The 24,022-nt window shown below is 42.0% G+C and overlaps 2 protein-coding genes across 2 annotated transcripts in view; both read left to right on the forward strand.

Annotated features, from left to right (window-relative positions):
• LOC128371002 (zinc finger and BTB domain-containing protein 16-A-like) overlaps nucleotides 1-24,022 on the forward strand; it is a 166,101-nt gene that overhangs the window by 40,354 nt on the left and 101,725 nt on the right. The gene's annotated exons all lie outside the window — the stretch shown is intronic.
• On the forward strand, nucleotides 1,923-22,658 carry LOC128371037 (zinc finger and BTB domain-containing protein 16-A). Its single transcript, XM_053331235.1, has 3 exons — nucleotides 1,923-2,193; nucleotides 13,821-13,991; nucleotides 22,420-22,658. The coding sequence occupies exons 1-3, from the start codon at nucleotides 2,031-2,033 to the stop codon at nucleotides 22,647-22,649; spliced, it is 564 nt and encodes a 187-aa protein (XP_053187210.1). The 5' UTR covers nucleotides 1,923-2,030; the 3' UTR covers nucleotides 22,650-22,658.

Raw genomic sequence — 24,022 nt, forward strand, 5'->3', positions numbered from 1 at the left:
ACTTTGACTAAAAGCAATCAACTTACATTCTGAAGTAAGGATTGAAGCAATACTCTGCAGCATTTTCCACATAAAGTCTGTTTCAGTCGTCATCAGGAAGAGATGTAACATTAGCTGGTATGAACACATTGTGCCTTCAGGTCATTCCTGGTAAATGTTCAGTGGTACAGAAGACTTAATGCAATTTATGACCCTGGTTTGCCTCGAAAAAACACAAACATGGTTGATCTGAGGTGCTTCACACAAAGGGAAGAACACAAAAAATAGAAAAGACTACTTAAAAAATTAAGAAATAACAATACGTGATCATAAAATACATAGTGACAGTTAGATACAGTGAAAAGCTAAGGAGTAAAACTTTAATTGGTTTGGGGTGCAGCAAAAAGAAAATAACTTTAGTTACTTTGCATAGACCATAAACACATTTTGAAAACGTTTACTGAGGTTAGAAATCAAGTAAGAAGTTGGTGAATTCTCCATTGACTTGTATAGAGACGGAAGTCCTTTTGACACCAAAACGGTCGCCCCCTGGTGGCTTTTTGATAGAATGCAGTTCTAAGTTACTTCCACGTTGGCCTCATTTCAGAGGACCAGAACTCCCCGCCTGATTTATCCACAAGGTCACTAAATTTCATGTGGCTGAAGTTGATACTCAACCTAATGAAGTTTCCAGAATGAAGAAAGTTTATTTTCCTATGGGAGGTTGTGCTCAGTAAATATCATGCAATGTGTCTAATGCTGTTTAATATTCCTTTTTATAAAGGTGGGAAATCCGTCCTGATAGCGAGGCCAGTAATAAAAAAATTTAAAAAATAAAAAAAGACCAGTGGGTCATCAACACATTAGCAATCATCCTCCAGGGATCATGAATATACCTTACATCACCTGCAGGGCTGACACATTAGTGCCACAGCCTCTCGGTCATGATTTTTTCGACTAGGACCTAATGAAAATTTCACACTCCTGCAGGCACATCTGCTTTCTTTTCAGTACACAGAAAATGAAACGTGGCGACAGGGCTATAGTTAGAGGAGGGAAGCTTTTGTCAATATTTATTTCTTTTCCCCTACATGCAACAAATTCTCCTTCTCTCGTCTTCTCCTCCTTCTTGGCTTCTACATCATCATCATCCTCCTCTATAACAACAATATGAATCTCCAACAGCTCTCCTGTATCCTTCCTCCTATCATCATCCTCCTCCAGCGGTGCATCTTCCCTCTACCCCCCCCACCCCAACGTTCTTTTAGCGTGTAGAGCAGCCGAGACAGTGATTGATCTGGCGTGGAGGCTGTCATGGGCCCTCCTCCTCCTCCAGTGGTTATGAACATGAGGCGGGCTGCTCTTCATAGATTTTTAAATTAGTGTCAGCTTTGCCCCAAAGATGTGTTATTGACTGATGAAATAGAAACTGAGCTCCAAACACTCAGTCCTTCCCCAGAGTTTTCCCCAGCCTGGTAATTGAAAAAGTGTGAAGGGAGTGTGTTCAAGTGAGTGTGCAGCTTGTGTGTGTGTGTGTGTTTGTGTGTGTGTGTGTGTGTTTGTGTGTTTGTGTGTGTTTTAATGGTGTTTTGTGATTTTATGTGATTGTGTGCTTGCCGACTGTGTGCTCTTTATCTCTGCTGGAGAAAAATGCACAGTGCTCGCAGAGTCAAGATTCGATTGAAGTATTATATAGGAGATCTTTATCTTTTCTGCACCTACCCTGAAACAGTAGTATTGTGTGTGCTTGCCTTTAATCCCATAAATACAATATACTTAAGCCTTTTCAGGGTACAGTTAGTGAACTACAATGTCTCTGAGCCCACATTCGCAACCTTTATTGGGACTTACGGGTGAAGCTGACACCTCTGTCTAACTCCGTAGTGACAGTGCATCATTAAAAAGACATGCAACAGACTTTTTAATGACTTACAACTACCCATGTTGAGTTATCCTTTTACACTGGTGGCCATTAAGCAAATGAAATGAAAATCATGCTCACTCACTAACTGTCTGTGTATGTGTCTTCTTCTCTCTCCGCAGGGTCGGACATGGCCATCTTCTGCCTGCTTTGTGGGAAGCGTTTCCAGACCCAGACGGCATTGCAGCAGCACATGGAAGTCCACGCCGGCGTCCGCAGCTATATTTGTAGTGAATGCAACCGGACTTTCCCCAGCCATACTGCACTCAAACGTCACCTACGCTCACACACAGGTCAGTGGAAGCATTAATTATCTTCATTACGTTTGTGAGGCGGGTATGTTTAGAAGTTTGGAGATGATATAAATCAGAGGTATTCAATTAAAATTCACTGAGGTCCGATTTGTGAATATTCCCTCAAGTGGAAGTCCAGAGCGTCATAATGTCCGATTTATTTTTCAGTACCTTGAAGTAGCATTGTAGTGACATCAGCATCTGTGTCTAGTAGGTAGATTTAAGAAGAAAAGAGTAAGATAAATACCTTTTTTCTTAACCTTCGTGTCGTCCTCCCAGGTCAAATTGACCCCGTCTGTTTTGACTGTTCCTTCTTTCCTTCCTTCCTTCCTCCCTTCCTCTTTTCCTTTCTCCCTCCCTCCTACCTTCCTTCCTGCCTTCTTTCCTCCATCCTTCCTTCTTTCCTGTCCTCCCTCCTTTCCTTCCTTCTTTCTCCCTTCCTTCCTCCCTCCTTTTCTTCCATCCTCCCTTCCTTCCTCCCTTCTATGCTTCCTTCTTCCTCCCTTCCATCCTTGACTCGAGGACAACAGGAGAGTTAATATCAAATTAAGTGCATTAAAGATTTTTTTTGATTGTGCTTCTTAAATAAAGTGCTTAGTTTTAGGAAAAAAAATCCCTTTTTACTTTTAAACTTAAACCATAAACTTAATTTCACATCTAATAACTTTATAACAAAACGTCTCTCCTCTTTTCTCGATGTGTATCTCACTGATAGTCGAGTCTCTCCACTTTTACCGTAATATCTGGAGAAGCTGCGACCATTAAAATAGAAACGCCCAGTCGAGTCTCTCCGCTTGTCTGAATGCACGGATTTGATTAACTGATTAGCGTCACATGCAAAAACTGACTATGCTCATTGGTCTGTGAGTTTCCGAGGGCAGCTCCACTTTTACCGTAATATCTTGAGAAGCTGTGCACTTTAAAATAGAAACGCTCAGACAAAATGTAACAATCTGCAATATTTCATCAGTGACAGGTCTGCTTATTACTGACCTCTTATATAAATATGTGAGCTTCTCCCTCAGCCTCCAACGCTGAGCGGAGACACCCAGCGAATGAAAGTTGTTCCAGCCTCTCGTTCTTTCAGTCACTATATCAAAAGTTTTCAAAGACAGACTGATACATTAAGAGGATTACCTTCAAGCTCAGCTCTCTCAACACCATATTAATCTATTAAATTAAAAAAAAAAAAAAAAGTTATTACCTCAACTTCATAAAAAAAAAAAATCATAAAATTGAGTTTGACATACTTGCAAGCTCCTACTAGACTGACTAATAACTCATTTCTCCTGACCCAACCCATTTTACATCAGTGTCTCTGGTGCACCAGTGCAATGCTGTAGCTGCATCTCTGGCAATGAAATTACTCAAATAAGCATTTGCTACGAACTTGCATCACCTCTTGTATTTGTTTGTTTATTTGTTTGGATACCCCCATTCGCTGTTACCATTGCAACAGCTACTCTTCCTGGGCTCTCAATTCTCCAAAGAGCACTCTTCAATGTATTATGTCTCCACCAGACTATTACAGGACATCAAGGACTCGTCATATAAAAACAGAATAGTTGAGTGTTTAGTCACAGGGATCAGTGTCTTTCAACATTTTTTTGATGTAAATTTGATTGATTTTTTTAAAACATCATACTTGTAAACAAAAACAAAAAAACAAGGACAAAAGCAGAGCGTACTGAAGAGCATTTGCTTTTCTGCCTTTTTCAATAAGAAACTGCTCAGAGGGAGAAGTAAGCTGTTTCTATCTGAAGATTAAATTCAATGTCTAGTTTATTTATCACATAATTCTTTTAGGTTGTTGTTTTATATGAAATAATAGACTAACTCATATAAGCTTTGGTCATTTCCCATGAAGCTGATTGAGATATGGAAAAATAATGTCCTTTAAGGTATAATATGATAGAGGAAAATGGGAAAAATAGGATTTAAATGTCAATGGAAATGACTGAGAAGCATAATATGAAGGGTTTAATTGAAGACTGATCAGACAACATTTTTATATCAGACATTTTTAGGGATTTAACCCTCCTGTTGTGTTCGAGTCAAGGAAGGAAGGGAGGAAGGGAGTAAAGGAAAGAAGGCAGGGAGGGAGGAAGGGAGTAAAGGAAAGAAGGCAGGGAGGGAGGAAGGGAGGAAGAGAGTAAAGGAAAGAAGGCAGGGAGGGAGGAAGGAAGGAAGGAAGGAAGGAAGGAAGGAAGGAAGGAAGGAAGGAATGACATAATGAAGAAAGGGGGATGGAGGACAGAAGGAAGGAAGGAAGGGAGGAAAGGAAAGGAAATAAGGAAGGGAGGAAGGAAGGATGGAGGAAAGAAGCAAGGAAGGAAGGAAGGTAGGATGGAGGGAGGGAGGGAGGAAATAAGGTAGGAGGGAGGGAGGAAGGAAGGAAGGTAGGATGGAGGGAGGGAGGGAGGAAAGAAGGAAAGAAGGACAGAGGAAAGAAGGAAGGAAGGAAAGAAGGAAGGAAGGAAAGACGGAGGAAAGAAGTAAGGAAGGAAGGAAGAAAGGGAGATGGAGGAAGGGAAGAAAGAGAGAAGAAGGAAAGAAAGAAAAAAGGAGAGAGGAAGCACAGATGGAAGCAAGGAAGGAAGGAAGGAACAGTCAAAACAGACGGGTCAATTTGACCCGGGAGGACGACAGGAAGATTTAAAGCAATGATATAGAGTTATGGTGGAGTAAATCCTAGAAGATGGTTTATTATCACCGTGATTATCAGCTGCTACAGAGCCACAGAGCAAAGCAAGTTACTAAAATGAATTAGTGTAATGGAGGGCTTACGGGGGTCCAGAGGGGCCGACTAGCAGGTTAAACCAGTCACGCCTAATAGTGCTAGAATAAGTCTTGTAGTAGTTGGTGCACAGGAGTAATATAACAACCAAAAAGCGAGTGTGTGTGTATTACATATAACACACATTTAATTTTTTTTAGGTCACATGGTTTACGTGTTTGCATGTGACTTTTTTTACCTTTGAAATATAAAACATTGTACTTAAAAATGCCGTTTTAAATATATATAACACCATTTTTTACATGTGATGATTGACAGGCATGTGTGGTTTTAAACATTTCAGCCATGAAGAATGAATCCCATGTGTGCTTTTGGGTTTTGTATTTTTCTTTTTGAGGGAAACCAAAATCAGATTTTTTGATGAGAAACATTTTCAAACATTATGTTTTCTGATTTTGAAACCAGTAACCACGGAGATATTTTACATTTATTTCTAAAAAATCGTGAATTTTTTTCTTGTAAATTTCTTTCGCCTCTCACACTGTATATATAAAGAGCTTTTATAATAATAATAGGGTAATGGAATAGCCGACCATTACAATAAAATAGGAGTTGTGTACAGCCACAGCCTGAAACCTCACACAAAGATTGTCATGGATGAATGTATCTTACAATGTAATATAAAGTAAAAAAAAAAAAAAAAAAAAACATGTTTTATTTTAGGAAATGGGAGCAAATGATGCTATCCCTACCCGGTTACATTGCTACTTTAGCTCAGCTGAATAAACAGCATTAATTCAGGTCAACGCCAAATGAATTCTGCAGCCGTCAGACGAAGCTTATTTACAGTGACTATGTTTTTGTGTGTGTGTGTGTGTGTGTGTGTGTGTGTGTGTTTTTGTTTTTTTTTTCCTTCCTTCAGTCCACTAGTAATTCTCTCAGTGCTGGCTCTCCACTGAGGCGAGGCCAGGATACTAATACATTGTTGTGAGGGGAGCAGAGGTAGCCTGACGGATGCGGCTATTCAGAATGAGAAAAAAAAAAAGTAACCATGACAGAATATGAACACATGGAAATGAATCCCATTTCACCAGCGAGGGGATGGATGCGTTTTTTTTTTCTCCCTCTCCCTCTTTCTCTCTCACCCAGCCGCCTGTCTGCGACCTTAAATAACAGTCTCACTGTCAGAGCCGATTTAGCTCACCGGCTCACGGATAAATATTTGAAACGAAAGGCAGTGAGATGAGAGCAGTCAGCCCTATTTACAAGTCAGGCGAATACACCATTAGTATGTGATGGTGGTAGGGGGCTGGGGATGTTTGGGGAGGGGGGGGGGGGGTAGGGGGGGTTGGACGAGGCTGCTGCTTGAGCCGCCTGTACAGTAGCGATGCACACATCTGCTCTGTCTAGCAGACATTGGAGAGGACACAAGCAGCGTCTCTGATCCACCTGCCCACCCGGGCGACGCAAATGTCACCTCAGCTCGTCTCCGGAGCTGCAGATGAGACTTTGCAGCCTCGTGCCACTTTGAACCTCGTCCCGCTGTGGGCGTGTGTTAAATCACAATGAGCCAGCCGTGAAAGCAATCGTTTAAATATGATGTGGAGCCTTTTGTCAGGGGATTATAAAGTCAGCAACTCACGCAGCCATCATAGGCGCCAGAAATATGTCCTAATTTACCCTCCAAAAAAAAAAACCCAAGTAGAGGCATGGTGTTCCTCTACATTTACACTTTGATGTTAATAATCTCATTCACACTTTGCTGGGTAACAGGGCAAAAATAGTGCTTAAAATCAGACTGAGGCAGACAGCGTATCCGCCTCAGAGAATCAGTATCATTTACCTACATGTAGCCTTGTGTGTGTGTGTGTGTGTGTGTGTGTGTGTGTGTGTGTGTGTGTGTGTGTGTGTGTGTGTGTGTGTGTGTGTGTGTGTATTGCAATTCTCTAACATTTGTCCATATCTACTATCAGCTTTTATTTTTTTATTATTGTCCTTCTTGCACCTCAATATGCAACAAAAATACACTGCAGTCAAAATAGCTATAGGGAGGAGGCGATACATTTAGGGTTTCTTTTCTCAGTTTTTTTAAATGCTGTATTAACCCTCCTGTTGTCCTTGAGTCAAGGAAGGAAGGGAGGAAAGGAGGGAAGGAGGAAGGAAGGAAGGAAGGGAGGAAGGAAGGGAGGAGGGAGGTCGAATGAAGGAAAGGAGGGAGGGAGGAAGGACGGAGGAAAGCAGGAAGGAAGGTAGAAGGGAGGGAGGGAGAAAGGAAAAGAACAAGGGAGGAAGGAAGGAAGGAAAGAAGGACAGAGGAAAGAAGGGAGGGGGGAAGGTAGGGGGAGGAAAGAAAGAGAGAAGGAAGGGAGGATGGAAGGAAAGAAGGACAGAAGGAAGGAAGAAAAGGGGATGGAGGAAGGAAAGAAGGAAGGGAGGAAAGAGACAGGAAGGAAAGGAAAGAAGGAAGGAAAGGAAAGAAGGAACAGTCAAAACAGACTGGGTCAATTTGACCCGTGAGGACGACAGGAAGGTTAATATGCTTTGAATGATATGATGATGTGTGTCTGATATGGCTTTTTTCCACACATATAAATAAAAAAAAAAAGTCAACTATCTCGTCTTCACAAATCATCAGCTCACAGTCACGCACCTTGAGCTGAGATTCAAGGTGAGCTCAGAGGAACTTTCCCACTTGAGTAGATTAATGTGAAAACATGCTGTGACTTCCTGGCTCGGGACTGAAGGGGGTACTGTAGGTAGGTGGGTTAGTTCAGGCCTCGGCTTATTTAGATACGGCCCATCGAGGGGTGCAATCCGGCCCACTTGCCATCCTGTGTTCTTTTCCTTCCTTCCATCTGTCCTTCCTACTTTCCTTCCTTTCTTCTTTCCTTTTTTCCTTTCTTCGTTCCTTCCTTCTGTCCTTCCTACCTTCCTTCCTTCCTTCCTTCCTTCCGTCTTTCCTTCTTTCCTTCTTTCCTTTTTTCATTTCTTGGTTCCTTCATGCTGTCCTTCCTACCTTCCTTTTTTCCTTCCTTCCTTTTTTCCTTTCTTCCTTCCTTCCTTCTGTCCTTCCTTCCTAGCTTCCTTTTTTCCTTTCTTTCTTCCTTCTGTCCTCCCTTCTTTCCTTTTTTCTTTCTTTGTTCCTTCCTTCCTTTCCTCCTTCTGTCCTTCCTTCCATCTGTCCTTCCTCCTTCCCTTCCTTCTTTCTGTCTGTCTGTCCGTCCTTCACTGTCTGTCTTTCCTACCTTTCTCCCCTCCTTCCTTTTTGCCTGTCTTTCCTTCCTTCGCTTCTTATTTCCTTCTTTCCTTCCTTCCTTAATGATCCGGCCCACATGAGGACAGATTGGTCTGTATGTGGCCCTTAAATGAAAACGAGTTTGACACCTCTGCTCTAAACCTTTCACCCGCCATGATGAGTAAGGGGCTTTTTTGTTTGTTTTATTTTCTTTGCATGACATACTTCACTAATCCACACATTGCATTCATTACTGACTTAGCTGACTTATTATGACATTATTATATTCTATCTATAATTCACAATGAGTGTCATTTAAGGAGCTTTATTCATTTTCATTTCTGCTTTCTCTGAGCTGGTTCGTGACACATCCACGACCTGCACAGTGAAGCTTTAAACGTCTAAGTGAAGTAACAATAAGCAAAAAAGCCATTTTTTGTGTGTTTGAATGATTTTAAAAAGAGCCATAGTCACATGAAAAGTTATTAGAAGAAACAGCAGCTCAAAAAATGATGTTAGAATAATTGCTGTAATAATGGCACGTCAAGGTCAGATTTAAGTATTAGGGTACAATAGTTGTCTGGTAGTATTAATGAAGTTAAGTTAATGAAGTTTGCAGAAGGCGTCACATTAAAAATAAAATCCCTCTGGTATTTTTTTTCCCAGGACACAGGAGTCCTTTTTTTTTTTTTTTGGGTGAGAATTCCCAGTAAATAGCAAAGATCTGAATTCCTGGTATTCATCGTCATTTTAATGGACAGCAGAACGTGGCAGCTCATCACCCATAGAGAGCTTCTCCTGATATAGCTCTCGGTTATTGGTTGAATCAACATTTTGTTGTATCAACTGACAACAGAAAGCAGCAAAAAGCATTTTATGGACATTCATTACGTGTGCTTCATTTTACCTGTCTGCCGGCTTATCTTTTGAAAGCAGCCTTGCTGGTGCAGGCTCTGACATTGGATCACCATTTAGGACGAGGGAGAAAAAAAAAACTGATTTAATGGTGTTTATTTCAGCATCTTAATCTTGCAATCTCCCTCTCTCTCTCTCTCTCTCTCTCTCTCTCTCTCTCTCTCTCTCTCTCTCTCTCTCACACACACACTGCGTCTTTCTTATTTTCCTTCATCCACCTGCAGTTTCAACACCAGGATATTACACATACCTACATGTTGCCTCTTTGTTTTCTTTATATATCTTTATTGCATGTAGGTACAGTACATTATAGGTTCAAGCGCACACACACACACAAATAAACAATGTTGGCTTATAACAGTAGCAGTGATGGCAGCTGTGCTGTTTCCCTTCCCCAGACTTTCTCTTCACAGACCGAGCCTTCATTAATATTCCGTTGTTGTGCACTGTCTGTGTGTAAGTGTCTGTGTGTGTGTTTTTTTTTAACTCAGAGCCAATTTGCTGTCTGCTGTGGCAGGGTGTTTTGTGTTCGCAGCTGTATTTGATGGTGCTACAGCCAGAGAGAGAGAGAGAGAGAGAGAGAGAGAGAAAGAGAGAGAAAGAGGGAGAGAGAACTGAATTGAATTTAAAGAGAGAGAGAATGAGCCAGTTCTGGTCCTGGCAGTGATGGAGCCCGGTGATTTACAGCCTCTTACCGTATATAATGAACACGCCCCGGGTGCCCATGGGCACAGGCACCCTGGGCAGGCCTTTGGGGTGTCAAAAGAGGTAATAGTGAAGGGTGATGGGGGGGGGGGTGGGGGTGGGTGTGTAAATGTAGAGGTGGGAGGAGGGTCAAGAGACGCAGGTGGTGATGCTCGGGGGCACCCAAGGGTCCACTCACCATGCTGTGGTTCCACCTCACTATGCTGGGTCCTCATCTGTGGCCTCCCCGCCATGTGGTCACAGCAGAGAGACAGAGAAAGAAAAGAGAGAGGATGGAAGGATGGAGGAAAGGAAAGAAAGGAAGGAAGGAAAAGAGGGATAAGGGAGGAGAAAAAGTAATAGTGCCAGATTTGGGATGGACAGAGGACATGTCCCCATTATTCTCCAGCCCCCCCCTGAGAATATCCTGACAAAATGAAGTCCTGTCTGGTTCTTTACATCCTCACAATGTGATTATAGAATTGTGTCTGATTTATTTAAAGCTCTGCCGTGCAACTTTGAACTTTGGCGTCCCCGAGTGGCAAGAGAAGATAACATGCATTACATCCATCCTGAGGACGAGGAGGATGCTGAAAAACCACTCTGCATTTTGAACCGTTCTGTGCATCTTTTTCAACCTTAGCTGGTGACAGACATCCTGTTTTAGTCGGTGGACCTACAAGATCTATTTTCAACAGGAAATAGAATATCAGTTTATTACCTGGTCGTGTTTTGAGGGGGTTTTTATACCTGCTATGTAGTTATCACCTGTTTTTTAGTAATGTTATAATGTTATATGTTATAAAAATATCAGGAAATGAGCGATAAAGTGAAATAGACTAATAAACTAAAATAAATAAATTAAAAAGACTACAATCTAGATACTAAAAATGAAATGTCATGCTTTAGAAAAATGAAATAAAGTGCATATTTTATAGTATTTATTTTTTTATGCAAACAGTACAAATCCTGCACTGCTTGTGACAAAGACAACAAGCTCTTTTCCTACTAATTCCACATTTCTGATGATGTTCGCCAGCACCAGACGTGCAGCAACAGGACATTAAGCGTAAATAACCCTCCGTAGGCCTCCTCTGAGTATTAGCATCCCACTCGCTGGTCTGATCAGAAGCCCTAATTAAAGGCAGGTGAATCTGAGCTCAATTATTATTCTTGCGGCGTCGTGCGAGCCCACCGAGCTCCGTGATGGATTGTGATCTCTGCTGTGGTTGAAACGCTAGAAAGAGCACAATGTCTTACAGCGGGAGCCACTGATAACTTCATGCAGACAAATAAAGACTGTCACTTTTATTGATTTTTTTTTTTTACCCAGCCCCCACCTCTACCACCACATACACCCACATTCCCCCTCTCCCTCCCTGTCTGAGTTTTTATCCCTCCCCCTACACCCCTCCATCCCTATCAAAGCTTTCCTTTAATGGGAAGGCGTCCAACATCACAAGGCACTGAAAACGTTTTCTTCCATGAAAGTATAGCACCACCCAAAAATGTGATGAGCATTTAAAGGGTATCCATCTCTTTCATCTCCTCCTTTTTCTGTGTGTCTCCTTCTAAATAAACCAAATAAACCCCATGCATACTGTATACACACACAGACATAAAATCTTAAATAAAATATGCAGGATAGAACCGAAATTGTCTCTTAACAGCGGGTTAGCGGCGGCAGCACATAACGAGAAATGCAATTTATTCCGTGGCACGTTGCTGCTCGGACAGGCAGATAATGAAAGGCATAGGTCATTGATGGTGACTTAAACCTGCAGCAGTGGAGTGAAATACATTAATAAATATCCACAACATTATGTGGCTGGAGACATTAAGCGTGTAACACAGAGGGTGGGTGGAAGCAAATGATGCAAGGAGCAGCTCCTCATCAAATACAGGAATACAATTAGTCTTTTAGACTGCTGGTGAGAACCTCCCGCAAATCATAATATCCTGATCATTGACATCTGAATATCCATTACAGTTACCCTGTGGGGACCTGTGCTCCGGCATCCTGAGGAGCAGAATTGGATGCCTGTTGTCCTTTTAATTTGTGAAGGCATGCATTGTCACACCGGACTTCTATTGCAAAAAGCGTGGTGTCTGAAATAAATGTTAATGGTGTCTCAGAATGGAAATATAGGTCCTCAGTAAATAAATAGTGAGAATACATTTACCCAGTGTGAAAGGATTAGACAGAGGAGGCATGAATAGAAACAGACAGTGTGCTGATAGTGAAGTAATACAGTGGAAATTAAGGTAGGGAAAAGGTAGACAGATTTAGACAACTTTATTTCCTCTCTGTTATGTGCTGAATCATATTGCTAAGTCACACTGGCACCAAACCTATTATAAAAAGTTTTCAAAGCGACGAGCTAACAGTATTGGTGTCAGAGAGGTAACGGCAAGTTTTCTGATATGCTAGCTTCAATGGTTGGAGGCTGGATTAAGTTTGTGGTCATGGTTTTAAAAATGCCAAAATTGACTGTCGGTAGGAGATGAGAACAATGTCTGCTAGTGCTATAGTCATTATGAACATGACTAAAAGATGTCACTTGATGTTTTTTGGGGGAAAACCTTTTGTCTCCGAAGTTGGAAGTCAGAGCTAGGAATGACGTCATACTTGAGTTTGAATCATTTCTAGTTCACGAAGTCAGAAAACCAGTTCTAGTTAGCCATTGATAGTAATACCAGTTGATTAAAAAAATGCATTTCACTATATTTTGCACATACAAACACCATAGCAACAGTAAACATCCATCTTGGATTTTGACGTCTGGGCTGTTGGGGCTCTTCCGACCTTCCGAGTCGGAAATCTGATCACAGGGGTCTTTCCAGTTGAGCTTTCCGATTGGGAACTCGGAAATTCCAACGTCTGAGTCCAAGTGCAATGCAATTCAATGTAAGCCTAGTAACCTTAAGTGTTTGAACAGCCAACTGATGTTATTGCTTGTTGGCAAGCAACCAAAAACGATGACATCGTCCACCTGACAGTGATCACAGCTGTGCAAACATTTTGACAGGTTCGAGCTCACCGTCCTGCAGCAGCTCGCCAGTCAGAAGACAAACGCAGTGCTTCTTTTCTGTTGACAAAATTGCCCTTTGGTTTACAGTTTGGCCTTTCAGAGAGATGGATGATGCCTTTTGGTCGTCTTCCAAGTGGAAAGCGATGTAGTTCATTTAGAAAAACCCAACAATGCATCCATGAATTACCCGGTCTTATACCTGTGTGTCACCCCTTTTCTGACTCCTCTCATTAGTCTAATGCGCTTGTATACCAGAATTAGATTGATATTCAGAAACCAAACTGATAGAGATTGTGTTTCGCTGCTTAAAATGTACCAAATGTATAATGTAGACCTTTATAAAACAGTCATCTTTTAAGACTCCCTGCCTGTCCTATAAGCAGTACAGAAAATGGCCTGTTTGTAATGTGTTGGCTTTTATATAGATACCCGAGTATAATACATTCTGGGGATGACAAACTTAGATCATTATTGTGGGATTGCTGCATCAGTCAGGTTATCCATTAATGCATTGTGAGACTGGGACCGTATGGTCAATAATACATCTCATGGCCGGTGAACAGCCATGACAGGCTACAATTATTTAAGGTGCTACACAAAGCAGAGCAGCAGTGCAGGGGATTTGTAGAGAAAGACAAAGGATTGGTTACATTTGTATGCTGGTATTAAAGCCTCTAAGTGGGTATCTATTAGAGTATAAACACCTGTTTGTCTGGCTTTGTGCATAAACTCTCCAAAATTAGACATAGCATGCAGTAACATGGCTCGCTTTAGCTGTCAAAACTTAAAGCGTCCAACTATATGAACATCAATGAATCAGAGTTTTAACGATATTCAGATGAATTTTTGCCTGTTTCTGACCTTCACGATGATTGAGCATCCATCAATATCAATCCTGCCCTTCAATCTGTCTCTTGACACAAACCCCCAACAAGTCTTTTCCTTTTTTAAAAAACAAGATTTGCTTTACAGATTAATTGATTTTATTTTTTTTTCTTTCCACCCCTTTCTTTCCACATTACAGCAGGGGACCACCCATTCGAGTGTGAGTTTTGCGGGAGCTGCTTCCGAGATGAGAGCACGCTGAAGGGCCACAAACGCATCCACACCGGGGAGAAGCCCTATGAATGTAACGGCTGTGGGAAGAAGTTCAGCCTCAAGCACCAGCTGGAGACCCACTACCGTGTGCACACAGGTACTGCCATGAAACTTAAACTCAACATGTGTAAAAAGAGTTTATTGATGCATTTGTTCATATTTATTTATATCCTGTTTGGAGGGGGGAAAAACAGCTGCTGTTGTTCGCCATGAAGTGCTTTAAACTCTCTTTAAAGCAATAATCTATAAACTAACAACATCCTAACTTTAGCTTGAAAAATGACGTGGATCCTCATTAAAAAAAAAAATTTGATTCACATGTTTAAAAAAACATATGGAGCCTTACATCATTAGATATTTTACGTCTCGATTAGCAATATTGTAATCTGCTTTAATAGACTCTATCAGTCAGGCTCCATTCATGAGTGCCATAAACACTTTCGAATTGTAGTGATGAGATGTTATCCCATTCTTCCACTTCTCCTAATTTGATATAAGTGCAACATTATATCTCATTGCCCCTCATAATAATACAGCGTTGAAACATATTGATGCAGCATATGGAGCCCGTTAAAGTGCTCTGTTGTAGGAAATCCAAGTTGCAAGGGGCAGACCAGATGAATATCTTTGTTGCCGTGATACAGTAGATGAATGTCTCCGAAGACTTTGTATTGATCCCAGTATATTTAGAGCCCCATAAAGATGTTGACACAGTGATAAGCTGGGTGCCCTGGAGAATGAGTGCATGCTATGTACCAGACTGAGTGAGGATACCACGAGTGCTCACCGGGATGGCACACAGCCAAGGCTTTATGCTTCCTCGCCATCTCTTTTTCTTTAATACACACACATACATACACACACGCTAGCACCAGCAGCAGCAGCAGCACCCTCCCATCTCCCATTCAATAAGCCAGCTGTTAAGCCACACTATCAAGGCAGCCTGTCCAATAATTGGCTCCCCCCGCATCCACCCTTTCCCCTTTTGTGAAGGGGAGGGGGGCTTTGCGTTAAGCCGGAGAGCAACAGCAGATAACAAGAGCAAGTGACAAGCTCACAGTCAAAGGCCACCTCGCACAAAAGGGAGCTGCTTGATGAATCATCGACATTGGCAACCTAACCCCCCGCCCCCTTCTCTCCACACATCCCAAATGCCAATGGCGGATCAATACCTGGACCCTATTTGCAATTCATTATTAGCCAGTTATTTGAGGCGACCCTGTTTACAGTCTGGTTATCAATATCAACATCATGCAGGTGTCCGCACTGCTGCAGAGTAACACACAATGGCCTTGAACACTGTATTTATGCTTATTGGCTAAATGGCACCGTAACCCAGCAGCTACAGAGGTCAAGGTTAACCAGGGCTCCGAAAAGAACAGACAGAGACCGAGCAGCAGAGGCACGAAGCCACTCCGTTTTGCCAGCAAACGTGTGCGAGGCTCCGGCTGAAAGGTGACAGCGAGCGCTGGGCCAGATCACTTCCGACAGCTCATTTCAAATGCCATTGGTAAAGGTCAGCATTTACATGTCTAATTTGCGTCTGCCGGCTTGAGCGCCGGTGGATTATTCCCTGCCATCACTCAAATCATTAGCACATTTAGGATGGCTGCTGTTGCTGAATTGAAATGTGCCTCTTGAATATAGCAGCCCCCACAGCAAGAAAACAGCACTGCACTTAGATTTATGACACCTCGAGGAGTTCTCCGTGGCAGGGGCTGCATTTTGTGTAATGTACCAGAGATTAATTGATTCGGTGTGTGGCTTATAAAAGGAAATGACCAACAGTTTAACATCACATCTGGTATTTAAGGTTATTTAGATCTTGATTTAGTAAGATGAGGTTTAAAACCCAAGAACGTTAAGTTAAAGGCGATATATCATGCACATATTTAGGTTTATATTTATATTCTGGAGATTAACAGTTTTTTAAAAATCCTTATTTTTCTTATATTTGCTCTTTATGCAGCCCTTCAGTTCAGCCCATGTCTTAAACGGGCTATTTTAGCTCCTGTCTCTTTAAGGCCTCCCTCCCAATGAGCCTACTCATAGACTCCCATTGACAGTAGTATGATTTTACTTGTCATTGTTAAGCTAATGTCATACATCCCAAGTGTCATTGTCACATGGGTCTAACTACTGAAATGGTCGTTTAGGATATGATTCCTGCCCAATTTGCCCTTGGATTTCATCACTAAACACCTAATGTTGCCATCTAAAAGTGGTTTGGTGTCTTCTTTTTAATGGATGCTACAAGCTCAAAGTCTCCTTCCTCTAAGCGAGGGATAAACTACTATATGCTAACATGGCTAGTGCAGGGATGGCAAAAGCTGCAACGAAAAGCCAAGCCCAACTCAAGTGCTCCAGTTAGTTATCAACTTTGGGAAAAACCAATGCAAGAGATTTCACAACTCATCAATGTACTCAAAGAACTGCAGGAGTATGTTGAACCTTACACGCTAAAGTTAGCATGAATGTACTGCTATTTTTGAGAGACTAAAGGAGGCAGATGATTGAATAATGCATGTAAAGGGTGAGAACGGCCGGTTAAGACATCCAAACAGTGTGACGAGCTAGAAAAGAACAGTGTAAGATGCAGCAAACCTGGATAGACGACTCAACCTGCGGCTAATTGGAGCTCAGGAACATTTGGAGGGAGGCAAATCACAGGAGTATTTTAAGCAATTGGTTTTAAAGGTGCTTAAATTGGACCTAGCTGAGAATTAACTTCACCGGTCACTGGTGCCCATTAAAGAAGAAGACTGTCCACTGAGACCAATCATCAAGAGGTCCCAAATATTTCTGGATACTCGAAGAGAGAGGAATAGTAGGTGGAGACTTAAACACTTCTTTGTTTCAAGCACCAATGTTTAACAGTTATGTTAAAGATAGGTACATTTATTAGGGGCAGAATTATAGCCCATACATCAAAGCTGAAGAACAAAACAATAAGGAGACAGTCAGTAAATTGGAAGTTAAACTAAAAGGAAAAAACTTTATCTGAAAGGTATAGTGAGACCTTATTGAAATAGATATATAACTAATCTAATTAATTTGGCATATTTAGACTCAAAAGTGAAGAGAAGTCAGTAAAATTGCTGGCAAGACCATTAAAACAAAAATGAAGCTACCTACATTATATCAGGTGTTAAGGATGAATCTGGACAAACGATGACTACACCTCAGGAAATTAATCAAGTCTTCAAAAAGTTCTACTCACATCTGTATATTTCAGACACTCCCATTAATATTGATGAAATGAATGCATTGGGTTTTTGAGGATTGATCTCCCCAGGCTGTCGTCTAATCAAGTAGAAACTTGGGACGCTCCAATTACAGAGGATAAAGTTAGGAAAGCTATTAAATTAATGAAGTCAGGAAAGGCTCCAGGATTAGACGGCTTCCCCCGGTTGAATATTATAAGAAGTGCATTGATATTCTGACACCTATCTTAACGAAGGTATAATCTGAGGCTGTATTAATGGGTGACTACCCGAGTAGCCACTTGATCCAACCAGCTGCAGGCCTGTCAGTTTAGCAGGGGGTTGATTTCAACATGCTAACTATGCACAAAGAGCATATCCTGCTGGACATTATACAGGTCAGGTTGGATTTATAGGGAGGGAGGATAACAATCTGATCACAGCCTTCTACCAAGGAGTGGAGAACACTTTCGACTGGGTGGAGTTGAGTTTTAAGTTGCATACTTGTTGGCATGGATGTTAACCAATACATCCACCAGGGGGCAGCACTGAGTCAAAAGGTTATGACACAAACATGGCGGCCGTGGAGGAGATATTGATAATGTTCCTCTTGCATAAAAGACAAAAACGATATGTTTAAAGTTTCTAACCGACTCGCACAACCTTTCCTCAAAAAGTTCCTCCATTATTTCTTCTTCGTGTCTCACTAGAGCTACGTATCGAGTAGTGACAGCAACACTGCCCCCCCATGGTTTCCGGTGGTACTGCTCCGTTTGGTCCGTATCCGTAAGCTTTATGGAAACGTGCAGAAATACGGACGAAATGAACGCAGAGCACAGACAGAAGGCTCCGTCTGTATCCGTATTTAACTTTGAGCATAAATGGGCCTTAACCCTGGCTCTCCAGCCCCTATGTTGTTAGGTTTATTTAAAACATAATATATCAGGTTGTAAAATTAATTGGGGCAAGTCTGAGGTACAAGTACAAGTATCAAAAATGTCTCATGGGGGGGGGATTTAATGGACTGCAGTTCAGATGGATAGATAATAACACTTTGTGTAGATTTTATAATATAATATAATGCAAATTAATATGTTTCCACTAATTCAAAAGATTAAAATAAAATTAGATAGATGGGAACTAATAAATCTGACTTTACAGGGAAAGATAAGCATAATAAAAATGGTAGTAGTGCCTCGGTGTAATTATATCTCCATCATGTTGCCAGTCAGCATTCCTCCAGGGATTTTTAAACATTTTAATCAGTTAATTAGAGACTTTCTGTGGAATGGGAAGAAACCCAGAATTAACATTCTTAAATTATACACTACTACAAGGAATTTAGGAGGGCTGGGATTACCAAATGTACAGTTGTATGGAATATTATTTGAAAGTAGAGGTTTCTGAGGAAAATGTGTGTTAGTGCGAAAAGCTGTTAGCTGCCAGCTGCTGCCAGCTGCTGCCAGTCTTCTTCAGCAGATTGGCAGCACCTGTGTATATCTGCATTTATTTCACCCTTAGACAGATTCAGACCATAGATTGTATAAAAGAAATGGACGTAACATCCGTGACATCACCTATTGGTTTGTGGACTGCTGCTTGGAAGACAATAGTTTCCAGTCTGGGCAGCGCCATCTTGAAAATTTCAGGTGCATGCTGGGAAAAATAAAAACAGGTTGCGATAGTTTGCGAGGGCTGGATCTCGAGGACATTGGTCAATCAACCTGTCAATCAGGACGTAGCCACGCCCTAATGCATACCCTGCTTTATCGTTTATTATAAAATCAGGGAGGCCAAAAAAAAACGTTTACTGAGGTTAGAAATCAAGTGAGAACTTGGTGAATTTTCCATTGACTTGTATAGAGACGGTCGCCCCCTGGTGGCCTTTTGATAGAATGCAGCTCTAAGTTACTTCCGCTTTAGACTCAAAACCTTTGGATTTAAAAGGAGCACAGATTTGGCAAGATGTGTATATTGCATGTAGACCTTAAATGTAAATAAATACATAAATAATTACTTTAAAAAAAAATTTTAATTAAATACCCAGCAAGCAAAGTTAACTGTTATCAAGGTTTAACCACAGAGCCAGAGTAAAACCCCTGAAACAAAGAGCAGAAATTCACATTTTGTTGAGGAAAAATTTTCTTGGGGCTACTCGTGTGTCAACCACATCCGCTCCTCACACAGAACAAGTTTTTATCGATTGATTATATTGATTATTCCACCAGTTAAACCCCTGCTGTCACCGCTCCAAGTCAAGAAAATCCCTCCATGAAGTTCCCCAAACGAGCCAGACAGACACACTCCGACAAACAAACGCCTAAACTAACTGTCAGGTTGGGAAACTGACGAGAGGAAAAGAAAAAGAAAAAAAAAAAAAAAGGGAAATGACAGCACCAAAAAAAAATGTCTTCCTGGAACAACAGGCATGAGTCTGGCTTTGAACTGAAATCACAGGAAGCGAGCAGGAGTGGAGAAAAGACGCTCAGTGTGTCACCAACAGTTTCCCACCACCACTACTATTTTTTTTTTTTTTTTTTTTATATCTGTGACATATTTTACAGCTATAGACGTTGAAACTGTAGTGAAAGGTATAAAGTTGCTGGTAAGATGTCAATATAACTGTCAACACATCATTTTCAGTTGGATATGTGGCTTCTAAAAAAAATTGGGAAATATGTAATTAATTAAAAGTCTTGCAGAAGGTAAAAGTAGTTACATAAGCTATTGTCCATCTGTCTCCTGCTGTGCTTATTGAGAAATACCTAACCCTAACCCCCCCCCCTTATTTTTCATTTTTCACTCTCCGCTCCTATTATGTTTTTAACCCTCCTGTCGTTCTCCCGGGTCAAATTGACCCCATCTTTTTTGACTGTTTCTTCCTTCCTCCCTCTTTTCTTTAGTTTTTTGTTCTTCCCCTCCTTCCCTCTTTCTTTGCTTCCTCCTCCTTCCATACTCCTTTCTTTCTTTCTTTCTTTCTTTCCTTCCTTCCTTCCTTCCTCCTCTCCTTCCGTCCTTCCTTCCTTCCTTCCTCTTTCCCCCCCCCCCCTCCTTACTCCTTTCCTTCCTTTCTTCCTTCCTTCCTTCCTACTTTCCTTCCTTCCTTCCTCTTTTCCTCCATCCCTTCCTCCTTCCTTCCTTCCTTCCTTCCTTCCTTCCTCCTTTCTTTCCTTCTTCCTTCCTTCCTCCCTCCTGCCCTGCCTTCTTTCTCCCTTCCTTCCTTCTTCCTCCCTTCTGTCCTTCCTTCCTTTCTTCCTTCCTTCCTTCCCTCCCGCCTTTCCTCCCTTCTTCCTCCCTTCATTCCTCCTTTCCTTCCTTCCTTCCTTCCTTCCTTCCTTCCTCCCTCCTTTCCTTCCATCCTTCCTCCCTTCTGTCCTTCCTTCTTTCTCCCTTCCTTCCATCCTTCCTCCCTCCTGCCCTGCCTTCTTTCTCCCTTCCTTTCCTCCCTCCTTTCCTTCTTTCTCCCTCCCTTCCTTCCTCCTTTCTTTCTCCCTTCCTTCCATCCTTCCTCCCTCCTGCCTTCTTTCTCCCTTCCTTCCTCCCTTCTGTCCTTTCTTCTTTCTCCCTTCCTTCCTTCCATCCTTCCTCCCTCCCTTACTTCCTTGACTCGAGGACAACAGGAGGGTTAAAAAAAAAAAAGCTAATATGTTGTTTCTTGAGTCTCCATCAAGACTTTCCCAGGCAAGAATCTGACTCTTATTTTGGAGCAGTGCTGCACAGAGACTCCCAAAACGTAAACCGATATTTGGTGTAACTTTTGGCATTTAAAAAAAAAAAAAAGTTTCTCTTGGCCTGGCGAGTGTTCTCGTTGGCCTGCACAATTATCGGGGAATCACTGGGATGGTTTGATTGACCGCACTGCCACTGTGTTGATACTCTCTCTCAGAGGTGAACAAACTCCTCCGCTCTACATGCATGCTGTTATTACTCTTTCTCTTTAGAGTTGTACCAATTACTGGAGGCAGTTGGAGCGACTTTGAAGAGTTCGTGTGGGTTTTTTTTTTTTTTTCTTGATGCACACGGACAAAGATAGTCAGGGATTTCTCCTCCTGGGTTCTGACTTGTCACTTACTGCGTTGTACAGTCCAATTATCATAACAACACATTTACTTGTGGATCAGCAGGGTCAAATCTGTGATGTCTGATAGTGATGTGTTATTTCTCTCTCCTGAAGCCCTGATATAGACTTTTTCTTTTTTTCAGTCAGAGAGGGCAAGAAACATGAAGAGTTAGACAATTATACGAGTTGTAAAGCAAACCTCTATTATCCCTTTTCCACCGAGCTGGAGCCAGTGCTGGTTCAGAGCTAGTGCTAGAGCCAGTGCTCAGTTGGTGCTAATCCAAGCACCTCTTACAAACCTGTTGCTTTTCCACCGGCAAGGCAGCAACATGGTCATCCCCCTTCCTTCCTTCCTTCTTCCTTCTTTCTTTCCTTCCTTCTCCCTCCCTCCCTCCCTTCCTTCCTCCCTCCCTCCTTTCCTTCCTTCCTTCCTTCTTTCCTTCCTTCCCTCCTTCTTACTTCCGCCCTCCTTCCTTTCTTTCCTTCCTTCTCCCTCCCTTCCCTTCCTTCTCCCTCCGTCCCTCCCTTCCTCCCTCCCTCCCTCCCTCCTTTCTTTCCTTCCTTCCTTCTTTCCTCCATCCTTCCTTCCTTCTTCCTCCTTTCCTTCCTTCTCCCTCCCTCCCTTCCTTCCTCCCTCCCTCCTTTCCTTCCTTCCTTTCCTTTCTTTCCTCCCTTCCTTCCTTCTTCCTCTCTTCCATCCTTCCTTCCTTGACTTGAGGACAACACGAGGGTTAAGAGTGATAGTTAATGTGCATATTGTGTAAATGAAAATATATATAGGCTACTTTTCTTTAATACAAATTAAATATTTCATTCCAAGTACACAAGTCTTTCCAAAGAGCCTTCACAATGACTGACTGACGGAGCTACAACAATGTGTGATACTCAATAAATAGTTTCCATCTTTTAAAATTGAATAAACCTAATTGGGTGCTTTTTGAATGGCATCCCCGAGGACTCCACTACATAGGTTTTTTTTTTTAAAGTACTAATTAAAACTGAAAGAGAAAACAATACTATTAAGTCATTAGGAGCAAATTAACTGACAAAGTCATGAAATATTGGAAATGATATAATGAAGCACAAAAAGTCGGTTTAAGGCTTAAGGTTAATTGATTTGTGTCAAATGCATTTATTTCTAAATTAACTCACACATCAAGCATCAACAAGGATGTAACTCTATAATTGAATGGCACAATTACTAACACAGTTATTGTCTTCAACCCCCTCCCCCACCCTCTTCCACCCCCGTCATCCTTTAGGTGAGAAGCCATTCGAGTGCAAGCTGTGCCACCAGCGATCCAGGGACTACTCGGCCATGATCAAGCACCTGCGCACCCACAACGGCGCCTCGCCCTACCAATGCACCATCTGCCTGGAGTACTGCCCCAGCCTGTCAGCCATGCAGAAGCACATGAAAGGCCACAAGCCGGAAGACATCCCCCCAGACTGGCGCATAGAGAAGACCTACCTGTACCTGTGCTATGTCTGAGACCGGAAGAGTAAATGGAGATGGAAGGAGGCGGAGGCGGAGGAGGGGGGAGGGGGAGGTGTGATGGTAGGGACGGGTTTGTGAGGTAAGGGGAATGTAATTGAGCGGATAGGAGGCGTGAGGCTTACGGATGGGAGGGTGGTTGACGATTGAGGAATGTCAACGACAAGAGACTCGAAAGCAAAAGATGGGTTTGTTTTCTCGTTTTTTCTTTTTTCATGCAAAGGCGGCAACAACCAATGGGGGTAAAAAAAGGGTGGTGATGGTGATGGGTGGGACAAGAGTGCTAAGAAGAAGAAGAAGGAAGACTTGGACACACGGAGATGAGAGAGATTCTCCACCATTGTTCGGATTTACCGGGTCATTCACTACATCTGCAACTGTGTTATTGTTTCAGGTCATTGCATGCAGCACCGTAAAGTGAGCGAGCTGCAAAGGACAGGAAGTGACATTTTTAAGAGAGAGCAGATTCTCAAGGGCTATCTGAACCTGTGCATCCTTCTCATTGGGAACCAAAATCTTTCACTCCAGAGTTTTTTGTTTTCTTTCCAAAACGGGGGAAAGATTTTTTTTTTATTTTTTTTTTTTTGCGGTTCGACTTTGGTATTTGTTCGTCGCATTCACCCCTGCATGGTCAGATTAGTTACGATCACATGGATGATTATGTGAATATGAGAATCAGTTTAAGGCCCCTAGTTCATCATGCAAGTATTGAGGAAACCCTTCTTCTTGTTCTAACCACAAACCACTATGACTGAGTTAAAGAAACAAATGTTTTGGGGGTACTCAAATCTTTTCCATCCTCAAATGGAAAAAAAACATATCTTGAACATCTTCCCAGTTTTCCCAGTGTTATAACCTGTCCTTACATATGAGCAGCAGTGAGATAGCCCCTGAGAATCATCATCAGCAGCAGCAGCAGCAGCAGCAGAGCTCGGTAGGCGTATTCAGTACATGAAACAATTGAACTGGACGGATGGGAGCACTAAAATACTGCAAACCGAGCACCGAGATTTTCAGTTTTTGGATGGTGGAAGATGCCTCGTGCTGCTTTCTGGTGGAAGGAAGTCTCCCAGTTTTCTCAGTAGTATTCCTGGTTCTGCATTTCTGACAGAGCTGGAGATGGTTTGGTCACCACTGGCCACCCGCGGTTCTCCCCAGAGAGCCAAATGCTAACTTTTTCATCTAGTATTTTTTTTTTTTTTATTTCATTTTTTTTTTATTTTAGCTCTGCTTGATTTATCATGGCTTTGATTGCACAGGTTAAACAAATTACGACAACAGTCTCTGTTTGATGCAAGGTATATATATTTTTCATTACATCATAAATCACTATAACGGTATTCTACATACATACATACATTAAATCCAGC

Source organism: Scomber japonicus, chromosome 13 (assembly GCF_027409825.1).
Source record: "Scomber japonicus isolate fScoJap1 chromosome 13, fScoJap1.pri, whole genome shotgun sequence".
Taxonomy (NCBI): domain Eukaryota; kingdom Metazoa; phylum Chordata; class Actinopteri; order Scombriformes; family Scombridae; genus Scomber; species Scomber japonicus.

Excerpts from the sequence above, each read along its gene's own strand:
- LOC128371037 (XM_053331235.1), top strand. The coding sequence starts at position 2,031 with ATGGCCATCTTCTGCCTGCTTTGTGGGAAGCGTTTCCAGACCCAGACG. Across the intron at positions 2,194-13,820 it reads TCACCTACGCTCACACACAG|CAGGGGACCACCCATTCGAG; the intron begins GTCAGTGGAAGC and ends TCCACATTACAG. Across the intron at positions 13,992-22,419 it reads CCACTACCGTGTGCACACAG|GTGAGAAGCCATTCGAGTGC; the intron begins GTACTGCCATGA and ends GTCATCCTTTAG.